Source organism: Rhamphochromis longiceps, linkage group LG1 (genome assembly GCF_057381845.1).
Source record: "Rhamphochromis longiceps isolate RC_006_pf linkage group LG1, R_longiceps_female_GT1.1, whole genome shotgun sequence".
Lineage (NCBI taxonomy): Eukaryota > Metazoa > Chordata > Actinopteri > Cichliformes > Cichlidae > Rhamphochromis > Rhamphochromis longiceps.
This window is the reverse complement of record NC_140557.1, coordinates 32,772,719-32,792,648: the sequence shown is the minus strand read 5'-3', so window position 1 is coordinate 32,792,648 and position 19,930 is coordinate 32,772,719. Positions and strand designations below refer to the sequence as shown.

General features: G+C 39.2%; 1 protein-coding gene across 2 annotated transcripts in view; it reads left to right on the top strand.

Moving 5' to 3' along the window:
• The first annotated feature begins 17,236 nt into the window (after positions 1 to 17,236).
• Positions 17,237 to 19,930, top strand: part of luzp2 (leucine zipper protein 2) — a 160,732-nt gene continuing 158,038 nt past the window's right edge. For both annotated transcript variants that reach the window (XM_085411989.1, XM_085411980.1), the window contains exon 1: positions 17,237 to 17,509. In XM_085411989.1, the coding sequence (XP_085268115.1) occupies positions 17,448 to 17,509 (62 nt within the window). In that variant the 5' untranslated portion in view covers positions 17,237 to 17,447. The remainder of the gene's footprint in view (positions 17,510 to 19,930) is intronic.

Genomic DNA, 19,930 nt, shown 5'->3' with positions numbered 1-19,930 from the left:
TGGCAGCCTTTGTTACTTTGGTCCCAGCTCTCTGCAGGTCATTCACTAGGCCCCTCCATGTTGTTCTGGGGTTTTTGCTCACCGTTCTTGTGATCATTTTGACCCCACAGGGTGAGATCTTGCATAGAGCCTGAATTTGAGGGAGATTATCAGTGGTCTTGTATGTCTTCCATTTTCTAATAATTTCTCCCACCTTGATTTCTTCACACCAAGGTGCTTACCTATTGCAGATTCAGTCTTCCCAGCTTGGTTGAGGTTGTGGACAGGTGTCTTTTATAGTGATGAGTTCAAACAGTAGAGCCAGAAATCTTGCTTGTTTGTAGGTTACCAAATACTTATTTTCCACCATAATTTGCAAATAAATTCTTTAAAAATCAGACAATGTCATTTTCTGGACGTTTTTCTTCTCATTCTGTCCCTCATCACTGAGGCATATCTATGATGAAAATTATAGGCCTCTCTCATCTTTTTAAGTGGGAGAACTTGCACAATAGGTGGTTGCCTAAATACTTTTTTGCCCCACTGTAACATGGTCTCCTTTGCCTTTACATCTGAAGTATCCAAACACAGGGACTTTAACAGAGACTTCACTGCTTCACTTGCTTGTAAAAGATAGGAAGCCATGAACAGCACTAGCACCATATGGTGAGCATGATCTTTAAAAAATAATCCTTTCATTGTTTGCCTATTATGTGAACATTCAGAGCAATCTGTGACCTCAAGCTTTGCATTGGTCTCGCGGAGTAGAACCAGCCCATTTACCATTTAGCTTTTGTTGCCTGTGACATCAGCAATAGCATATCATTTGTGTGTGGAAAATGCTATTCAAAAATAAATAGATAGCTAGATGAAATAATATCGTCAAAAACTGCAAATTGCCACTATTAAAAACCTGTATTACTTGGCATTCAGCGAGGTCACCTATTCATTGAATGTCAAGAACACTATTGATAGTCTTGACATGATACTGTATGAGTATCACTGGCAAGGTCTGCACTCAAGAGGCACCTTTGTGGATGTAATTACAGCAAGGTAACAACAGAAAGGTCAGATTAGAATTTAGCTGATCTAAACGATCTAAAAGCGCCTGACACTGGTCAGGCACTAATTCATTTTATTGTTTTCAGATTCTCTGTTTTGTTTCTTAATGTTGGACTTACCTTTTGTTTTGTTGATTTGGTGCCATACAAATAAAAGTGAAATTAACTGAATTAAATATAAACCCAGGGAAGGCAGAGCATGGAGGCTGGGAATAGGCAACTTAGTCTCTGTGTCTTCCTCCCTCACCTCCATCAGAACGTGCACTATGTTTCCGTTATTTGTTTCTAGTAGTTAGTTTTCTAAATTAAAGTACTAGAGGAAACCTGCATCTAAGTGAGTGGCTTTTCATGGTCTCCTTACTCTCTTGTTTGTTTTCGCTGAGGCTCCCATTTCCTGTGTTTCTATTGGTTATTTATAAGCAGAGATGGGCGTTACTGTAATCCGATTACCTTTTTCAAGTAACGAGTAAAGTAAAAAAAGGTAATTAGATTACTGTTACTTTCCCCTAAGCACGCTGTGTTACTGCGTTACTAAAACCGTGATTTTTTTTGCGAGAGTGTCCCATGACAATGATTTACAGTTTTTCTCCATTGGTTTGGCTCATTTCTTGAAACAGAAATTACATTCTCAAAATAACATGGACAAACCTCCAAACCTCTTGGCAAATGTTCATAACAGAATGGCATTTCTCATTCATTTTATCAAATGGCAAATGCCTTAGTACATGTCTCAATTGTCTCAGTGCATCTTTGCAAATGATTAAGTACACGTAGCCTACAGTTATACAGTTAGCCCACATTTAGCGCATTTTCCAAATGAATAGATCTTGTAGATCTAAACTGATTAGTTGATTCTCAGTCTAATGATCATTCCCTCCAAAACATGTCAGCATGATTTCATTGTATAAGTACTCGCATGCACAACTGTCTGTTCAATAGTCAAAATTGGTCAAGAACATAATACCATTAATTTCTTTGAATATTTGATAAATTGATGACAGTCGTTGACAGTCAGGTGAAACTAGACTAACGAAGGGGTAGTGTCACACACAGGTGTGTTCCATGATTGTGTGCTGCCAAACACAGATATATAGAGCTTGACCAGAGCCAGTCTGATCTCTGAACATGGATAGACAAGGCCAAGCAAACGGACAAGGGGAAGTTCTTCCTCAAGGAAGAGGAGGAAGAAGAAGAAGAGGAGGACTGAGAATGCGTGGTGGAGGAATAGGGGGAAGAGGCCGCAAATAATGCCATCACATTGAGACAGATCCGCGATGCCATCCTTCAGGACAATCATATATTCCAGAATATAAACACATTAAGCATCTCCACAATAAACCGGGTTTTGAAGAAGCATCAGATGACAATGAAACAAATCTACAGGGTACCATATGAGAGGAACTCTGACAGAGTGAAGGAGCTGCGCTACCAGTATGTAAATGCAAGTCAGTTACTGGTTGTCTCTCATTATAACCTTACCTGTAATCACAGTAAGCAGTAGTTCACTTATTTGGTTTCAATACCTCCTTTACCTGATTTCAGAATCAGTATTTGCTTCATCTGACTTCAACAATTTCAACAGAAAACTGCAGTTTACTGTATGATACAATTCTCATTACAATCCTTATTTTATTGTCTCCCAATCAAATCTATCTAATACTGTAGGTTTCACTGTAACATCTCAGTAAGTCATCAGTATTTCCCACTCCCCTTTCTATCAAATAGGCCTATCACTAGTTTAGAACCACTGGAGTAGTGGCCTGTAGTATATTGAACCTGTGGGGGAGAACATGTAATTGTCTAACTGTAGTATATGACTCTTCTGTATGACTGATTTTATGGTCTTTACTCTATTTTAGAGAATAATGTCATTGGAAGGACATGAGACCCCTCACATCCTGGTGTTCGTGGATGAAGCTGGCTTCAACCTGGTCAAGGGCCGAAGACGTGGCCGTAATATTATTGGCCACCTGGCCACAGTGGATGTCCCAGGTTTTTTTACATATGTATGAAACTTTCTTTGCCTGTGAATAAAAAATGGTTATAATTTCCTTGGTAGTGTGAGTGCAATCTGTGATGTCAAACCTTGGAGGCTACTCTTTTCTGTTGTATATTGTTGGTCCTCTGCCATAGTGACAAAACATCTAAACATTTTGTATGGCAGCACTCACACAATGCCAAAGGGACGATGCATTTTGGGGGCACTGACTATTCAGATTAGAAAGAAATGTCGTTTTGACACGAGTGAACTGTTTTAGGAGAGATATGAGCTTTTGCAGGTGGATCATGTTGTTGTGATCAACCATCCAGGTTTATTTTGACAAAAGCATCACGAATGATGGGAATGTCCGATCTGTGTCCAGAAATGAGCCAAAGCTATTGAGAAGGATCTTTGCCATTTTGGAGACACTGACTGTTTAAATGCGAAAGGGATTTAGATTGAAGCCTGAGTGAACAGTTTTGGAAGAGATATGAGCTTTTGCAGGTGAGCTATAGTGTTGTGCTAAACTGTAAGAGTGTTTTGCCAAATGATCTTAGAGTTTTGAGAATGTAATTTCTGTTTCAAGAAACGAGCCAAACCAATGGAGAAAAACTGTAAGCGAGTGCGACGTTGGCAACAGCTGTGTGCAGATCAACAACGGATAATATAACGAGTGAGAGTATGAGCGCACAGTGTTTAACGCGTGGAAGTACTGAACTTACTTTGAGTTTGATTTCATAAAAAGTGACAAAAACATTAGCATCCACTGTTCACTGCGTGGGAAGAAAACTTCTTTTTACAGCAAAAAAACCCCTAAACTTTCAAGCAAGCACCGACACGCTGCCACGGGAATGTGAAACTCCCAGATCCTTCCACTGACCGCTATGACAAACCTGCACCAGGGCAAACCCCCGCCTGCCCCACTCCTGCTATACAGGTGAAAATAGAGCAACAGGACCACTGAGTCTTTGATTTTATTGATTTTCTGCTGTGTTTTATGTGCATTTATTTGAAAGAGTGAGTGTAAACACAAAAAAATATTTTATTTTATGTGCAGGAATGTGCAGAAAATAGGTTTAAATGTTAAACAAATTTCTTCTAGTCAGAGACGGTTGAATATAATTTAATGTTTGTTTCATGCATAAAGTTAAAAGATTAAAACTAATAAAGCTAGTTTCAAAAAAGACTTTTTCATTTGATTACATTTTATATGATGGATTATGTAGAAAAAAGTGAATTGGGCTGAAAGAGCTATTGCTTTATTACCTATTCAGGTTGTAAATCATTTTTTTAAAAAGTAACTAAGTAACTAATTACTTATGAAAATAAGTAATCAGTAAAGTAACATGATTACTTTTTGGGGGAAGAAATCAGTAATTAGTTACTGATTACTTTTTTCAAGTAACTTGACCAACACTGTTTAGAAGTAATCATATTTTCACTGTCAAAACCTTGTTGATTGGCAGAAGTTGTGGCAGCAATTTTTTAGCAGTTAATGCAAAAAGAGCTGAAAGTCTACACTTCATATCACACAGCACAGTCACATCTTGTCTGATTTCAAATCCAGTGTAGTGCCGTACAGAGGCAAAATTACATAAATATCTTTTGTCTTTCACCCTCCAAATGGCCATTGTCATTTTCAAAATACAGGCATGTGCTGGTTTTCGTCATTGCAGCAGTGGAAAAGGTGGTATTATCCACAAGATACATGTTGTATATAATATGGTGTGTAAGTCAAGCCCTGTTACTGAATTGTAGCATGTGCTATATATGGACTGTAAGAGCTCCATACTGTTGCTTCATATCTTTTTCAAAATATTTGTAGTTTAAACTGGATGGTTTTGGTTGCTGCAGTGACAGGATATGGTGTGTCCAGTTTAGGTCAGCATGTTATTGCTGCAGTTTTGCTCTCAGGCTCTATGCTGATAATGTGATTGAAATCTATGAATATTTTTCACTTAAAACTACAAATGACCACCTAATGGAGGTGCTAGAGGAAAACCTATGGCATCTGCAAAATGCTCCTTATCTGGTTAGTAGCTTCTTATCACACTGCAGTGTGGACAAAAGTACACTCTGCTAAGCTAAAATAAATAAATAAATAATGTTAAATACATAAATGAGAATGTACAGTGAGTTGGTGGCTACACTTGTGACAAATCTTTTCCACCAAAACAGAGCCAGTAGATTATAGTATGGCAGTGTAAGTGTTCGAGGCATTTCACATATTGACTTAGTTTTACCACTGTACCATCAGGGAGACATCTAATCTATTCAAATGAATTATGCAGCACGATAACAACTAAAAAACATACAGCCAGAATCTTAAGGAACTACAGTGACAAGAAGAACAAGGCGTCCTGCAACAGATGGCATGGATAGTTGCTGATCTCAGTATCATGGACATGAGAAGACAGAAGATGTTGAGGCAGTCTAAATCAGCAAAGAAACTGTGGTAAGTTCCCCAAGAAGCCTGAAAAATCCTGTCTGCCAAAAACATTGTACATTCATTTTTTAATTTTTCTTTTTATGTTTATCATATTTTGTATTAAATTAATTGATCAATTCAAGCTAATTATTAGAGGTTTTTTACTCCTCCTGAGAAACAGCCTATCGGACACACAAATCACAAAGATTTTTTTCCTCGGTTCTCAGGAGGATATTTCTTCGTACTACCTAAAATACAAAGTACTGTGCTCAAATGACTATAGTCTTTGTCTTAGAAAGCACGCTGCTTAATCATGTAGTAGTAAGAAAAGGCACCTCAAATGCCCTGCAAGGTGTGACTACTGATCCATGAGCTAAACCAAGATTTAACAAAGCTGAGTGCGTTGATGAAGTAGGACAGGACTGCTGACTTCTTTTCTGTCTACTTAGTTGGAACGAAGGGCTTTTGTAATGCTTCATCACTCTTGAAAAAGGCATGGTTGAGGTAGAGCTGCAAGCCACCATCAGTATCTTACACCAACTGAATTATGTGACAACTGCTTTGGGATACTTGCTCTAAGTATTCCTCCCCCCACATCAGAAAATGGGCCCGTGATTCCTCAGGAGAACCATGGTAGGCAACTGCATGCTTTCTGAACAATTCAGCTATGTGGGACCCTGGAGGGCCAAGCCCAGATTTAGTCAGACCTGCCATAGCCACACAGCAGTAGGTTGTCAAGACAGTCAGATAACAGTCAGAATTATGTTGGTGTGTCCTTTCCTTTTCTTTAATGAGAAATCCGAGCTTCTCGCCTGTGGCAACAAACCTTGTCATACAGAGTCGATTATATAAATATAATACTCAAAATAACCAAAAAAAACATGTGAATTTGGTTTACATGCCATTCTAGTACCGAAGCATGACGATTGGTGTGGCAAATGAATTGTGCTGCTGCAATTGTTTGTGTTTTTCTCCTTCATTTATTCATTATGTGAATATGTTTTTAATCCCTCTGTTGTATTTTCACTATTTGCCTCGTAAGACCCATAAATAAGTGTAGTTCCTGTGTAATTAAATACACACACACACACACACATATATATATATATATATATATATATATATATATATATGTAGATAGATAGATAGATAGATAGATAGATAGATAGATAGATAGATAGATAGATAGATAGATAGATAGATAGATAGATAGATAGATAGATAGATAGATAGATAGATAGATAGATAGATAGATCTGTAAAGCACTTTTAATTTTTACCAGAAAAGGTTGAAAACAGCTGAAGTAAAGAAATGATATTAAGTGTGTTATTAAACGCAGTACTTGGCATCATTTTTTCAGTCTGGACAAACATACAGATAGACACTGTAAAATCTATTTCTCATGCATCCCGAGAAGCTGCTGGTCATTTAGCATCCATCACCTGTCGAAATACTTATTCAGGAGAGAGCCTTCATGTTCCCAGTGGTTTTGGTTTCTTTCAGTTTGTCTTTGAAGAAAGCTCCCAGTAGACACACTCGGCGCTCCCCCCGTGCTACCATCAACAACAGAATCTGACAAAAACAATCACAAGTTAAAATCACCTCAGCATATTAACTCGGTTCTGCTGGTTATAACTGTTGGCTCCCATCGGCGGAGTCTTTTATCTTCCCTACTGGCGGCGCAGCTGCACTTTGTCAGTCTTTATCATTTTGTCAAGTGGTGCAGCTGCTTCAGAGATGCACCGATAAACCTGCATGTTTATGTCCTCCCGGCTAGTGCTGCGGTTGACTGACTGGAGGCCTGTGTTTATGTTGCAGCCCGAGCTCTTCCTGCGGTTATTTATGTGAATCCTTTATTAGCTGTGCGTCCCCCTGTGGTACCTTTTCTTCCTGCAGACAACAGCCGTTGGGTCACATTTTTTGACCCTTTCTTTTCTCATTTGCCCATTTCATTGCTCATTATGTATGCATGGGCTTTAAACAGGCCGTTCAAGTGTAATCCCAATGATTCCTCCTGTCCATGTTGCTCCATGACTGTGGTCCGAAATTGCATCTAATCAGTTTGTGTTTAAGCAAATGAGACCATTTATGTATATATATATATATATATATATATATATATATATATATATATATATAGATAGATAGATAGATAGATAGATAGATAGATAGATAGATAGATAGATAGATAGATAGATAGATAGATAGATAGATATAGATTGTAATTTGCAAATAATTAGACTACAAAATAAGCATTTAAAACAAACTTGAATTTATTTTTGAATATGGCTGACATAACAACAAAATGGTGTTAATAGGGCACTCTGCAGCATTTTGTATATCCAGGTCAGGCAGCAGCTGTGTAACAGAAGCAACTGCATGAAATCTTAAAGATGCCTCACAGTATTTTAATAAATAAATGAATAAATAAACAAGAATGCACAAACAATAAGAGCAATATTAATAAAGTAAATAGCACGGTTGATATTGTTACCATTTTTATTTAAATTTGTACAGTTTCACCCTCATTTTTTGTAGTGGTAGTTGAATACTCTTTCTAAGGTACAAGTCCAGGCATTATTTGCAGTTAAAGCTTCGACCTGAAGGTGGCAGTAAAAATCCACCAGTAAATTCAAAAAGCCGCTTGCCTCTGAATTATGAGCATCGTTAATCCTTCCGCTCCAGACAGCTCAGTTTGTATTCCTGTACTTCACTGTGCCCTCCTCTCCAGAGTAGTGTATTACGAACACCCACCCATGTGATGGCACAGTGGAGTGAAGATATCACCGCAATTACTCAGAAGGAATGTGAAGTTTTGTTATTATTTTATTTTATTTTATTGTTTTTATTTTTTTACAGCAAGAGCTCTACCAAGAGGGACATTTCATTTCATCACAAACTAGGTGTTCAAATCAATATCATATGCATTCACAAATCCAATCTCGCACAATTCTCTGTGTATCCAATTTATATTTTGGAGTGTGACAGATGGGATTTCCCCCCCCCCCCCCTATTTTCAATTTGAAATTGAAAATGCTGTCATTATGTGCAAACTGAAAGGTTTTTATCTACATGAAATATGGGGGAATAAACACAATCTGGGCGATGCTTTTTTATTAATGGAAAAATTGTGATGAGTTTTGGAGATTAACACTCATCAAGAATGTGAGATGATCAGTAGTTTTTGTAAACTTTGCACAAAAAATAATGACTATACCACACTTCCAAGAATCAGACGACACATTACAATCATTTCAAACCAATGGTGTTCATGAAGACTAATTCTACACAGTCCTTTATAGCCCAATATTTGTCTTGTCTAGACTTCTTGTAAAGGTCAGAGTCTATTCCACTGAGAATGAGAGATAGTAAAATGGTAGACAAATAAATCAGTCCCAGAAATGTTCATGTAATGCTAAAAAACCAATCAAAATAAAACTCACACAGTACACCTCTGATAATGCTACACAACTGAGAAATCGATACATTTATAGAGCTGCATATATATACAATACAACTTTATTTGTATAGCACGTATAGCACGTTTAACAGACCAGCGGTACACCAAAGTGATATATATATATATAAAAAAAAAAAAAAAAAAAAAACACCCAGCACGCCCCTGCGGGCGGTTTATCCTTCAAGCTCGGGTCCTCTACCAGAGGCCTGGGAGCTTGAGGGTCCTGCGCAGTATCTTAGCTGTTCCCAGGACTGCGCTCTTCTGGACAGAGATCTCCGATGTTGTTCCCGGGATCTGCTGGAGCCACTCGCCTAGCTTGGGAGTCACCGCACCTAGTGCTCCGATTACCACGGGGACCACCGTTACCTTCACCCTCCACATCCTCTCGAGCTCTTCTCTGAGCCCTTGGTATTTCTCCAGCTTCTCGTGTTCCTTCTTCCTGATATTGCTGTCATTCGGAACCGCTACATCGATCACTACGGCCGTCTTCTTCTGTTTATCTACCACCACGATGTCCGGTTGGTTAGCCACCACAGGTATCGTCCGTAGTGCTGCATTAACATCATCTAGCAGACCTTCTGAGGGTACTTCACGTAATCTTGGTAACCGGCTACGGGGGATCCAGGTTTCAAGCTTGGCCATGATCCTATCTTTCAGGTCAGTTCCTCTCGCACTTAACGATCCTTCTCCTATCGCACTTGGGGCTATGTACCCAATCTCGGGTGGGGGTGATGATATCGCCCCCCTGACCTGGCGTCCTGACTCCTCCTTGCCGTAGCATTTGTGTTGTACCTTGTCAATCTCTAGCTGTGAGAGCAGTCCCTTCTTTCGAATGTTGGAACACTGAGCTACTAGTTGTTTCGCCGTCATTGTGGATGTTGGGTATCGAAGAATCCATAGGTCCCTCAGCCTATTCATGTAGCCCCTTCCGCCAGGGTTACTTGCGTAGTAGCATTCCAACAACGCCCTGTTTTCGTCCCTTGCCCACCGATGCCTTCTTGTTCCAGTAGCCCACTTTTCGTCAGGGTGCCCTGGTTCCTCAACACCTGACGCGGACCTTGTTGATCCGGGCGACGTCCGAGCCGGCATGCCTTCATATTTATCTGTCTCGCTCATGTCTGCGGTAGGCTTGCTTAGCATAGGGGGTCTAGCCTTAGGACCCTTACTGGATACAGACGCCCCAGGCAGGAATCGAACTTGCGATCCTCTATGGGGTGCCAGGAGTGGGATATATATATATATATATATATATATATATATATATATATATCCATCCATTCACTTCCGCTTATCCTTTTCAGAGTCGCGGGGGGCGCTGGAGCCTATCCCAGCTGTCATAGGGCGAGGGGCGGGGTACACCCTGGACAGGTCGCCAGTCTGTCGCAAGGCTAACACACAGGGACAAACAACCGTTCGCACTCACATTCATTTGCACATTCACACCTAGTGACAATTTGGGTTATCCAATTAACCTATCCCCACAAGCTGCATGTCTTTGGACGGTGGGAGGAAGCCGGAGTACCCGGAGAGAACCCACGCAAACACGGGGAGAACATGCAAACTCCACACAGAAAGACCCCGGCCTGATGTTGGAATTGAACTCAGGACCTTCTTGCTGTGCGGCAACAGTGCTAACCAACCATATATATATATATATATATATATATATATATATATATATATATATATATATATATATATATATATATATATATATATATATATATATATATATATACTCCTAAGACCAAAAGGCTTTGGACAAAGTGAGTACTGTTTTAGTTGAAACATGCAAATTGTATATCTCTCATCTCAGTCTCTTTCATTCCATCTTATGACAACATTCCTGCATGCAAGTAAAATGTTCTTTTTATTTCTTCTCGTAGTCTTTCCTTCAGCGCTAACTTTACTTCCATCTATTATTATTATAAAGTTTTGCCCACACTATACCAAGTACTGAAAATTAAATGCATGTAATGTGCTGATGTTAGTGTTCTGCTGCTGCTCAAAGTAGTATTATCAGCTAAAGCTCTAAAATGTAAAGTATAATCAGTACTTAATTATACTTGATTATACTTAATTAACTTAATAATAGTCTTCGCACAATGATCACATGGGTGAATAATTTAAAGGAAATTCTTTTAGCCATTTTCCCCCTCTCCCTTCACTCTGAGGATGCGGGGTAAGCAGCTCTCTGGCTAACAACCTCGCAGAATCGCAATAAACCAAGGCACAATCCCCCCCACAAATGCTCCTCTCCAGTGGCAGCATCACCATGGTTTAAGGCCAAGGCTCTGCTCTGGGAGGTCTTGCTGGAACAAAACAAAGCACCGGAGCAAACAAAGCTGGACTACAATAACTAAGGTTCTCCTTATTGGCTTGAATTGTGCATGATTTTAAAATATCCTGTCCTTTGTCAGTACAGTAATACAAATCCGTGGCTGCATTGTTACTAAACATGAATGTCCTACTGTCTTACTGCTTAAAGTGGGTGTCCTGGCATCTTGCTACAGTGTCATGTTGGTGTCCTGCCAGTTTACCAGCTTTAAATGTGGGTGGCTGTTCTGGCGCCTTGCTGTTGATGGTGGGTGTCTTGCTACTGACTTCAGTTTTTATACTTTTGTAGCCTGTTTTGTGTCCTGTATAGACAGTTTGTCTCTCTTTAGCTGTCCTGCAGCTATTAGCACAGATGCTGTGAGACTGTTGCCTCGAAGACTATTTTCCCCTCAGTGACAACATCCTAAAGTTGGAGAAATAATACACAGAGCTCAGACATTTTTCTCCCATCACCAGGCTTCTTTATCCAGTTACCTTCACACCCAATGACCATAATTCCCTAGTGGTTCATATGTCTAAAGAGAACCAGTCTGAACCAACATGCTTCTTTATAATACACTAAATGTTACCGTAGGTTATTCCAAGAACCTTCATACTGACTGAAATATTCAAAACAAAGATGCACGGGCTACCTTATTGCATCAGAAATTTTGTAGGGGCATGCCAACCTGAGTCATAGGGAAAACTATGATTCAGGTTGGCATGTTTGGTATCTCAGCCTTGGCATCTTTGACTGGCTTAAACAATATCTTCAAAATATTGTGAGATTTCCTGAAAAATAAGATATTTATTGGTTAATACTCTGTGTTTGTTTGTTTTGCAGAGGGGAGTCTTAGTGCGTTAAGAACCTGATTCGTCTCTTGCTTGGCATTCATTACCTTTTCTACCTGATTCATTTCCTTTTCATACTCATTGTGCATTTTTACTTTTCTCCTCAGCAGCAGCCATTTAAATGAATTGAGATATTCCTTAAAAAGGCCGAAAAAATGTTGACATAATTAAATTGTTGTGGTTGTTGCATTGTGTTACGTCTGGTTGTGCCAGCAGATTTTTTTCGTCTCCTTCTTTCCCGCCTGATATCAGACTTATTACACTCTGATTCAATCTATAATCTGACATTGTCTTGACTTGATTTCCGCAGGAGAGGGGATTTGATTTCTTTTAAACAATCACTGTAGACCAACGTATCCGCCTCGTTCCAATGTCAATTTAAGCCTTGCCAACATACTGGTTTTGTCTTTGTTTTAGGAGAATGAAAAAGTAAACTATGCTGTCTTCTTTTTTTTCTTTTGTTATCTCTCTTGGTGCACAGCTTGACAACAGTGTTAGTCCTGCCCATGGCTCCAATTGGCTAATCTTTAGTGCTAGAGCAGTCACTGAGCCATTTGCTTTTTAAACTGACAAACAGCTGTTTCGTGTCACATGCCAGACAAATCAGTCAACTCACTGGAGTGGCTAGATTCAGAGGTCTGCATCCAGTCTACTCTGACTATAAGCTGTCGACGAGCTGTTCTTACAGTGGCAGTCAACTGATTTTGAAATGTTGGTCCGCTATACAAATGGCCTGTGAAGCATGGCTCTCTGAAAGTCTCTGAAGAAATCACTGCAGAATTTCCTGGAAAACGGAGACATTTTTTTATTCTTGCTTCTTAGCACGAAGCAAAAAACGCTGAGGCAGACAGGTGGAGAAAAACTTCAAAAACTTAAAGCAAGCTGAAACTTGCAGGAGCATTTAGAAACCAAATGGCTACACTGGGCTTGTTTCGTTTGTCATTTTACCCGAATGTAAAAACAGCAAGAACTACAAAGAGTCTCAAGGCTCTCTGCAGCATTTTCTAAGGCACGGTAATCAGTTACAACATGTTATTCTTCCTTATACTTCAGTCTTCAGATCCAACACACAGCGGGAACTTCTCTGATCCTCCTCTTGGATTTTGATGTTAAGGGTTAATAGAGCGCTGCTCTATTTGTTTGTTTGTTTGTTTGTTTGGGTGCTTTTTGTACTGTAACATACAGGAAGCTGTATTACCTTTTGTTTATTAGTAGTATAACCAACAATGGCTGTTTGGCTTTACTGAGATTAAGGCTGTGTATTCCGCTATCTCCATTCATTTGTTGTTAACATGTGCTGACAAACTAAACATTTCAGACAAGATGTTCAGAACTTATTTCAGCACCAGTTCTGTGAAAGCACATTTCCATACTCCTGCACTGAGAGAGAGAACCAACTGACAGGGAACTGCCTTAAGCTTCAGCTTTGCTGCCAGACTCCTCTCTCTCTTTTTGTTTTCTCTTTCCTTTTCCACACAAAATGTTGAATGGCACTGTAGATGTTGAGGATGGAAATTTATGCAAGGGAATGCTGATTTTTTTGCTCTCTCCTCGTTGCAAACTCTCTGTAAACATACATAATGGACTATGGAGATTGCAGTACTTGCTAACTTGTATTTTTGAGGTTAATATTCATGTGTGGGGAGAGAAGAAGAGCAACGAGGCACTCCTTCAGAAAGTAAACAGTCTTCAGTAAAAGCAACAGCACTGCTGACAGACCATTATTTTAGCCAGTTTAGAAGAGGGATATTTTGATTTACTGAAGCAACTGTCAGTCAATATCGCCGCCCTTGGATATGTTATAGCAAGACAAGTGGAAATGCTGCCTGCTGGGACTGCTGTAGCCTGAAGGTAAAGAATAAGGCTTGTGACCAGAAGGCAAAAGGATGGGGTTTCTGGATGGGGGAAATGTGGACCCCTAAAAAAGCTATTATAATGTGCAATCCCTGAAGAACCAATATTAACATTAAATGCTCTTTAGCAAGGAGCTTAACCCATTTGCCCATTCAGCTGGTTAGTCTAACAGAATCTGTTGCATTTTTCAACAATTTGCTCAGAATTCAGCTAAATAGGACGTAGTCCCAAGGCTCAGTGGTGTGGGTAGATAAGGTCTTCCTGTACTTTATGTTTAATTTGAAGATCTAAACTCACACACGTCTGCCGCTCAAAGTGCTTTTATTTTAAAAAGACAAAACAAAACCTAGAACACTTTGCATTTGTGGCTGAATTTTCTCCTAAGTATAGTCTTACTCTATTTCCAACTATAACTCCTTTAACTTTTAGCCAAATCACAGAAAACGTTTGAGCATTCATTCTTTCGTCTAGGAAGGTCTAAAAAGTTTCACAGAGTGATACACAAACCTAAAGCACACATTGATTTTTGAGCAATTAGTAGTTCAAAGATTCCAGTTTTCATCATTATTTCAACAGTGACCTCAGTGGGATTAAGAGGCGGAGGTATATTAACATTTACTTTTACTTTGTAGCCAGAATTTTTAAATTTGCTTGTGTAAGATTTGTGTTGCAATATTGCTCTCTGAGTGTTTATGACTGGAATTTTGCACGTAGGCAATATTACAAGATTGGAGAAAGTGCAAGATGAAAAATATACACTTATAATAATATATTGCATGGCTTACAGAGCTCCACAGTAACCTTTTTAATTATTTAGTTCAGGCAACATAGTCAGCTGGAATCCCCGGGATTCCAAGCAGCACAGGTTGTAGGAAAAACACTCGAAATTGGTTGGCGTCAGGAGTGATTTTGTGGTTTGCAAATATAAAGAAATCATTGTGGCAACATAAAAAGACTTTTTTTGTACCGTACAAATTGCTTTTAGGACTAACAACATAACAACAAACTGCATTTTCTGATGTCATCATGGCTGTTTAGGTGTTATATAAACAATCTATCGGTTTCCAAAAATGTATTTTCATCCAAGCAGAATTCCTACAAAAACAAACAAAAACACTAAACAGTTCTTGGCTCCAACTGAATCAAAGCATCCTATTTAGGCTAAATTCAAAATTCAAATGAAGCATTTGGAAACAAAATACACAAATCAATTGATGTGACATTCAGGCTTAGCTATGGGAATTATCTAAATGTAATCTTGCATAATATCAACAATTCATGCTCATTTTATGGTAATTATTCTTCATTATGATAAGATGCTCAACAGGTTGGCTCAGAGCAGCGGGACTGCAAGTTTCAGGCTGATGTGACACATGATTGAGACAGATTATGGAGGTCCAACGAGATGCTCTCCACAGTAACCATGGCAAGCTGCGGTCTAGCAGACTCATTACAACTGGTCACTATGGGTTTCCATGCATGAACTTATAATTACGCCAAATAAATGGCTGGAAATCTTTCAGTATGGAAAATGAGCTAGTACTAGGGCACAATAGACTTCAAACTCTATTAAACCTGTAATGGAAATCATTTATCATGCCTATGGTGTGTGACCCCCACCTTTTGTATGGACTGCTTAATATTCTACCTGTATTACATGGCTCGGAATCTGACTTTGAACATCCTCTCAGTGCTCAACATTTTGTTCTTGAGCTGCTCTAACTTTCACAAGGTTAACTTGAAGCATCAAAGTGATCTGCAAGGCAAGTGAGACTGGGGTGGGAAGATGATTTAATTACAGCACATTTCTATCTTTTCCTATCCTAGTGCAGGTCTGACCTAGGGCTCAGGTGTGGTTAATTTAAATAATCAAGCCTACATGCCATACTGGACAACATCTGCTTTAACTTTGAACTATTATATTGTAAGGTCTACATTATCTTGTATTCCAACAGTGAATAAACTTTATTTCTATTTCAGCTTCTTCTGCTAACAAAGTTTTGTTGTTTTTTTATTTGGTTATTTTAAAAGTTGTTATAAAATTATGTACAACACAGAGGATTGCGATAACTTTGCTACGTTAGATACTGAGCCTGCAATCGTACCATACCAGCTGACAAAAGCCCAGATCAGTTGATGGCTACGGAATCAACTGGCAAAACAAATGTAAGACATACATATTACTACTTGTCTGCAAACACTCTAAAACTACGACTCATGTCCAAAACTGTGAAAAGGAGAACACAAACCAGAACCCAAGAACATTCTCTTTCAAAGTAAACAATGCACCTTTTAAACTCTGTTGGGTGGAGTCGTAAGGGGCAACTTTTACTTTGAAAGCATAAAATGTAAAAGCAGGAAATATTTCCTGTTTTCACTTTTTACTTTTACTTTGCTAATAGTTAGCCAGTGTTTGCAGACAAGCTAGCATCTTCCATGCAAACGTCAGGCGAGTGTAGCAATGTCCTAGTGACCAGAGAAATATGGGAGGTCCCACTGCAGAGCTATGAGGCCCAGTACAAATTACTGCATACTGAAATCACATTCTTCTTCTGATTATAGTGGTTATGACTGAAATAGAGTTACTGTGAAAAGTGGGATAAATAAATGAGGTGTGTGTGTGTGTGTGTGTGTGTGTGTGTGTGTGTGTGTGTTGGGTTTTAACATAATTTCTCCTTTACTGCAATGAACTGTTTCTGAACTATTAAAGTTACTCAGACACCCCCCCCCCCCCCTGGCATTTCCAAGATTTGTATTTTATCTCTACATAGGTTTTACATTCTTTTCTATAAAGTTTGTTTTCTATCAACATTTCATTGAAATTACACATACTATAATAAAGCAAAAAAAAAAAAAAGACCTGGTATCTTTTCGTCAGAGTTTATTATTTCAGTTTATTCAGGTCTTCATTTTCCGTTTTTGCTCACTAAAATTTGGTACCAGACCTTGATTTCTGCAGAGCTTCAGTAATAATTGCACTATAAATCTGTTCATGCCTTCACTAAACTGTGACTTTGCTGTTACTTGCAGCCACGACCTGGCATTGCTAAATGTTTCCACTAAATGTTTTGGCTCGTACCTCCACCTATCTATCACAATGCAAGGAAGTAAAGAGAACGCAGTGAATGGAGAGGTGTACTGTTGCAGGAACAACCAACACCAAACAATGCGAAAAAAAGAAAAAAGAAAGCCTTTCGCCAATAGCTATAGCTGCACTGGCGCTGACATCATATCACTCCCACATCTCCCTCTCTTGATTTCAGCCCCACCCGCTCCTTTCCATTACCAAGTCGGTCCGTGTCCCCGTGTTATTTAAAGCCAGAGATCCTCCCTCTCGCCGAGCCACTGTGTTGCATCTGTCTGCCTCGCCGCTTGTGTGTCTGGGTGCGTGTGTGGATGAGAGTGCGCTAAAAAACCCAGGCAGCCAGTGGGAGAGCTAGAGAGCGAGGGAGAGAGGCACGGGGGAAAGGCAAAAATCATCCAAAAAGGGAGAAGGAACGGGAGTGTGAGACAGCTATGAAATTCATCCAAGCTATTTGCTTACTGCTTCTCTGTCCAGCTCTGAGCCTCAATACCAGGTAAGAGATAAACAAGAAAACATTTCTTTTCTTTTTTCTTTTTTCTCCTGTCAGTTTCATCCTGCCGGAGACTCTGAAACAAAAGGGGTGTCTTGGTTCAAAGCATGGTATTCTGGAGGTCTGCTCAGTTCTGCCAAATACTGAAGCGTTAATTCGTCCCGGCAGTGGCTCTGTGTGTGCTAAGAATGTTAGAAACTGAGAGACTTAAAGGAGGAAGGAAGAGCTTAGCTGTTGAACTGGGCTATTATCTTTTTTAGTTCTGAAGCAGGCTGAGACACAGTTGTCCTTTTGTGGAGGTAATTCACTGGATTTGCCTCCTCCGCTTTCCCCTGAATAGTGGCGACATTGCTTTTTTTTTTTTTTTTTTTTTGAGGACTTTTGCTGCCTGGTCTGGGAGGGAGCAAGTTGAAGTCAGGGGAACTGAGAGAAAGGACAAGGCGACTTGTGTTGCAGTGCCTTAGAAAGAGCAGGTGTGTGCGCGTTTCCTTTCGCTTATCTGCAATATTTAAAAAAAGCTCAAGGAACAGTGATAGACAAGAAGGATGGACAAATGAAGAGAGCGATGTGTAGAGAAGGAGAGTTTTGATGATTAATTAAATCATTGATAAAATCATCCTTCTTCTCTGCCACTGCCTGACACCACTGCCTTAATGAGAGCCGTGAGAGGGGAAATTCAGGGCTTTGACTTTACCATAGAGACATCACACGCAGGAAGGCATGCATTATAAAACTTGCCTTTTCCGCCTTTTCTTTTCTCCATCCCATCTTTTAGTGGTGAGTGAGTGGAATGCAGTTTCTGGGGAAAACATCCACGGGGAGAATGATGTCTTTGAACTCAGTGTTTTTTGCTGTTGATTTGAACCAAATGGACACATGTCTGTGCATTTGTTAGTGACATGCTAAACACCGTCAGGGCTAGCAATTATTTATTTTGCCTCAAGGGTTACAACAGAGGAGAATTTGTAGAGAAAGTCAAGGTTACTGCACACATCCAACATATTTGTCAATAGCAGAGAGGTAGCACTGATGATGTATGAGTCATATAACTAGGGGCTATATTGATGTATTAACCTCTAGCATTTAGCAGTCAGCAATCCAAGTACTCACGCATTTTTTATTTAATTATTTATGTTCGTTTAGCACACCTAGAATTTGATGTTTCCTTTAAGTCATATATACAAGTAATTTTAATCATTTATCAGTTTTTTTTAAGGGTTTTTTGAGTTCGCAGACTCATTTAGCCATTTTCTAAGCTCTGAAACTAATAGTGCTTTTGTTTGACTTTGATTAATTAAAATATACGCTGTCTCCCAAGATTTATTTTTAAACCGTGTATACCATTATTAGTCTTAGAGGTAATCTTTGAACACTAATTGGAGAGCAGGGCATTACAGTGGTAATTTGGCAGGTCAGCACAGATTGTATGCTACGTCTTGAGGGGGAAAGTCATGAAAAGTAATTACCAGAACACACAGATGTAATCAGTGTTTTATAAGACGGTTTGTTTCCAGACTTAGCATTAAAAAAAAAAAAGTAATGGGATTGGAAGGCTGCGCTTGGTTAAGAGCGGAGGGCTGGTCGAGAAATAAGGTCAATTGTGACCTTCTGAACTTCAGGTCATGTTAAAAAAAAAGGGAGAAAAAATGTTCACACCTGAATAGATTTGCAAAGCCACGTCTGCCTGCTTTGCCTTCAGGAAGCAACATATCTGACTAGCTAATCTTATAATGCCGGAATTGAAAAAAAACAACAACCCCAAAACAATCATTTCGGCGAATTCAAATAATAAACTCCTACATTATTTTTCTTTTTCTGGAGCCCCAGTTTTCTTTAAATTGATCTTTTTATTCTCTGTGGTAATTATTCAGATTCAGTAAAAAAAATTGCATGCTTGTTTTTTTCAGGCTCAGATTTCCATGATCGCCAATGAACTTTTTGGCTCGTAGTGAAAGATGCTTCTATTATTTTGTCTAACAATAACGTGGTGACACTTTTGCTCAGGACTGTGAGTCTACAGATGGCCATGGTTTTAAATGTTAATGAAAAGGACAGCATAAAGGCACCTCTACAGGGATCCTTGGATGGATTCAATTAAAGGTCTCCACTGAGCAGGTTTAGTTCTCCTGCTGTGGTTGATATGCTTAAAGGTAGACATGTCAGATATACGGCTATGCATTTCAATAGCCAGCTGTGTATTGTTCTACTAAACTGTGTATTAATCTAGCGTCCCTCTACAGTGATCCTGCTGTGGTAATGACTGTTACATTTTTTTAATTGTTGTTGTCATATTTATTTGTTTTCCGAACTTGTTTGAAGTGGTACAGACGTTTAGATTTTTTGAACCTCTTCTGTGCCTGTTGTGTTTCTGTTTTCATTCAAATTCTTAAAATTTCCTTTTGCTCCTTTCTTATTGTTTTAATA